Source organism: Centruroides sculpturatus, unplaced genomic scaffold, assembly GCF_000671375.1.
Source record: "Centruroides sculpturatus isolate CEXI.00-Female unplaced genomic scaffold, Cexi_2.0 scaffold1507, whole genome shotgun sequence".
NCBI lineage: Eukaryota > Metazoa > Arthropoda > Arachnida > Scorpiones > Buthidae > Centruroides > Centruroides sculpturatus.
The window spans coordinates 95,304-99,531 of record NW_019385788.1 but is presented as its reverse complement, the minus strand read 5'-3'; the positions used below and the strand labels follow the sequence as shown (position 1 = coordinate 99,531).

At 31.1% G+C, this 4,228-nt stretch overlaps 2 protein-coding genes across 2 annotated transcripts in view; both read right to left on the bottom strand.

The window, feature by feature from the left end:
• Positions 1-2,998, bottom strand: part of LOC111642148 (patched domain-containing protein 3-like) — a 7,718-nt gene extending 4,720 nt beyond the window's left edge. The window contains exons 1-3 of the mRNA XM_023388425.1: positions 2,755-2,998; positions 2,368-2,679; positions 24-853 (exon numbers count right to left, since the gene is read on the bottom strand). Of these exons, the coding sequence (XP_023244193.1) occupies positions 24-853; positions 2,368-2,679; positions 2,755-2,998 (1,386 nt within the window). The remainder of the gene's footprint in view (positions 1-23; positions 854-2,367; positions 2,680-2,754) is intronic.
• A 240-nt stretch (positions 2,999-3,238) lies between these two features.
• On the bottom strand, positions 3,239-3,751 carry LOC111642147 (patched domain-containing protein 3-like). Its single transcript, XM_023388424.1, has one exon. The coding sequence runs from the start codon at positions 3,749-3,751 to the stop codon at positions 3,239-3,241; it is 513 nt and encodes a 170-aa protein (XP_023244192.1).
• Positions 3,752-4,228: the final 477 nt, after the last annotated feature.

Here is a 4,228-nt window from a genome sequence, read left to right as displayed (position 1 = left end):
GTTTCTACAATGGTGGATGTTACCGATATTGCAACGAGAACTGCAACGACGATGTTTGGTATGAAAACTATAAAAAGAATCATGACCAAAAGTGAAGTGATCCAAATTAAATCCTGAATTGTACGTCCAATTATAATTCCTTGTTCGTACTGAGGTGCGACTAGTGCATGAACAAGAACAGGAAATTCGAATTCGTCAGCAATTTTCCACAGAGTTTTTAACATTTCCATTTCAGCTGCTGAACTTAACGTATCATTCACAAAGATATGAAATCTGCTACTTAAAATATCGGATCCATCAGAATTGAAAGCGATATCGTCTGTGAATTGTTCTGCTGATTTAAATTTCAGGAAAACATTGCGAAGTCCATCCAAGAAATCTTGTTTAACCGACATGTTGTATCCTCGTAATGAATACTTTGCTAACGGGTGATTTTGGAATTCTTTATAATATCTCAACCACGATACTGTAAATCGAGAATCTGCAATGTATGGAAGACTTTCGAATTTGTTGAGTAGTTCGTCTACGGATTTTTGTACATTTAAATCTGAATAATCAAGTGTTCTATTAATTACTATATGGTAAGGAAACGTATAACGGCCAAAACTATTATAATATATTTTAATACCCTGTGTTATCATTGATTTATGTGGATATAACTTAGTAAAATCTATACCGTGTTTTATAGTTAAAGCTCCCCATATTCCAAATGATAAATTCAGAAAGTAAACGATGATAACCGTTAACTTCATTACATTCATAGATAGAATTTTTCCCAACTTGTCTCTGAAATATGCCATTGTTGGCACATCAGTTGAGGTTTCTTCTTCTGTTGAAGAATATTCGATATCTCCTGTAAATAATATTAATTAATTAACAATTTAGAATATTCATACAAGATTTCTATTCGAAAAATCATAGTTAATCATATAGGCCTACTTAATTTTTTAATTATTTAATATAATATTAATTATATGCAAAATAAATGGAAAAAAGAGGCACGATTAAAATATCGAAATGAAAGTGTTTATACATTTTATAAAATCACATAAAAAGTATGAGAATTTAAAATAATCATTTTTTATTTATAATATTTTTTACTATACCTTTCATTTTATTTTAATGGAAGGCTGTCGTTTTTTGTTAAAATATAGTAACAACAAAAAAGGGGAATGTGAGGAAAGTAAGAAAAAAACATGAGCAAAAAGAAAAAAAATTTAAAAATGAATGATCAGATTCAGAATCGTACGTAACAGGTGCTTCTGCGTTTAATGTTGGCATGAAAATTTTATGCTACAAGTTCCTAAAAATAAAAGATAGCCTGAATTGTAAGCTACATCAAAAACCACTGCAACAACATATAATACATAGATTCAAATCTTAACTCTAAAATAATAATTGAAACTAATCTATACTAATATTATAAATAGGTAAAGTTTGTAAGTATGTAAGTTTGTTTCCAGCAGGTAATCTCCGAAATTACTCATCCAATTTCAAAAATTCTTTCACTAATATTTAGAATGGAACCTCAGGGTGGACATAGGTTGTATATTACTTTGTTAAACATTGATATAAATTAAAAAATATAATTTAGGTTAAGGCTTTTATGTCCAACAGATGGCGCTACGAGTACGGTGCCCTAAGTTTGCTTTTCTGCGAGGCATTATGCTTTTCTGTGAAAATGAACTAAAGCGGAACATCTTCTATCTATCTATATAAATAAAAATGTAATGTTTGTTTGTTCCTACCGATTTCTTTGACATTTTGACACAACGCTGCATTCGAATACGCACGTGTTTTTATATAATATACGTGTAGAAATTCCCCCCACTGAAATAAGATGGTTAGGATTAAGGCTTACCGTAAAAAACTCTGCTTCTATTTATACTATTTTAGATGCGGTATTTTGCGTTTTTGATTGCGTATTAATAGGGTACGTCAAAAGAATGTACACTAAGAACAAATTTTTCGAAAAATTTTCCCCCCACGATGGAAGTGTTATACATTTATAATAGATACATTTTGAGCCACAAAAACGCGTGGCGGGGGTCTGCTAGTTTTGAAATAAAGCGTCTTTACAATAAGTCATGCTTAAATAATATATTAAATTATTTTAAATTATCGGCACCTACTGTGTTCTAAATACTGTAAAGAACCTGACATGTACGATTTTTCTGCTGTGTGAATTCAATATACTATAAAATATATACAATATACTTCATATAATCAATACACAACTAATTACATCTCAGGCTATACCAACAGTGTGTTGATACTTCTATGTACTGTACAATTTTATATGGCATAAAAATTATGACGAACCCTATATATATCTATATCCAAATTGAAAAAGTTAAATGGTCTCACTGAAATTAAGACGAAATGCTTGCTGCTGTTTTTCTTCTTTGTATCCTGATAATGCCATGCAACCTGCAAAAAATGTTATTTGATACAAAAATGTGAACACTACGCTGGTTGCCGAATAATAACAAAACATTCTTATAAGAGGGAAAGATGCCATCATTCCAATGCAATAAGAAAACAGATTAGTCAACGATGTTAACGTTATAGAAATTCCTGCTTCACTCAATGTTTCTTCCATGCGTTTGTGTACTTTATGCTTGGGGTTTGATATTCTCCAACATGCCCATAATACGAAGGCATCATCGATCTCTGTCACTGCATCAAAAAACTTTTATTAATTGAACAATTCATAATCTAAAACAGACAATAAAAATGTAAGTAATAACTTACCGAGAACTAAAAATGGAATGGTAATGTTCCAAATACTATTCTGCACACCGACAACCGACATGAATCCAAAAGAGGTGACCACGGCCAGACCAGCTGAAATGACACTTGCAACACCAAGAAAAGGTTTGCTTTTTGCCCAATTGTTGCTCATACACGTGACAATAGTAAAAACAGAAATAAATGCAACTACTGCACCGATCATCGGTTTGATATTTTCCGCTAATTGCACATTTCGTTGTTCCATTGACCAGTAGTAATCAATGAAACAAAGAACGTGTTTAAATTGATGATTTCTTATTCGATTATAAACTTCAGTTCGCCATCTTTCTATCACACTGTGTTTTTTCTTGTCGCTTTCGTCTGTGAAATAGCTTATTCTAATGGCATTTACTGTTTGAATCACATTGTTCTCATCTTCGATTACACCCCCAAAGTTGAAAGAATTAATTTGATAAGAGTATGTCAGCGGATCTACTTCGAACGGCTACTTCAATTTCTTTTTTCTCTGCACTATATTATCAATTTCGGGCAATATTTCGATAATCGGATTTTCAAAACATTTTTCGCCTACACGTCCACAAATATCTGAATATCGAATTTTTCTTCCTTTATCATTAATTGTTATATTCTTAATAAATTGATCCGCCAGACTTATATCTAGTAGCACATCTTTTTCTAGCATGTCTCCACCATCTTTCTTTGTAAATGTAACAAACACACATTTTGGTACGTCTGTAAAACTTGTCGGATCAAGGAATTTTGATGTATTGAAAGGAAACGTTTCGTCGATGAACTTCTTAGTATTATAGACTTTTCCTGAATCTGCAAATGCCAGTTCGCTTGTGTTTGAGATAGTGTTTATATTGAAGATGAATGCTGAAAATGTCGCTGATATCAAAATAGGAAAAATGATAAAGTAGTAAGGATGAAGTCCGATTAATCTTCCTAATTTTCGAAAAACGATGGATAATCGTTTCTTCACACAGTCGGTTTTCATATTTTAATTTTAATTTATAGAATGATATTATTTTGTCTACAAAAAATGAAAATAAAACATCATTCAGTTGTTTTAAAAATTCACAGAAAAAATGTTTTTTCATCGGACATAACTGTAAAAGTGTCCTTCATCTGTTGTCCTATTGTATATTTCCTTAAAAAAGTTTCTAAATAAAGTCATCGTCGCCAGTGAATTGTTAATCCTGAAGTTATACAAAGAGAAAACAGATGAAAAACATTTCTGAAATTATATCCGATAAAAACTTTTTTGTAAATATTTTAACTCATCATAACTCGCGCAAAGATTAGGTTTGTACAACAAGATCTGAGTGGTAGAAGAAAATTATAGTCAAGCGACAGAGTAACCCGAAAAGAGGCAAATAATTCAAACCAGGTTCTTTAACAAACTCCAAAATTAAATTTAATATAAACTAGGACAACAAGGAATACAATAATATTCCACTTAAATAAAATGCTA

What these genes read in the sequence shown, in the direction of transcription:
- LOC111642147 (XM_023388424.1), bottom strand. Translation starts at nt 3,751, where the DNA reads ATGAAAACCGACTGTGTGAAGAAACGATTATCCATCGTTTTTCGAAAA.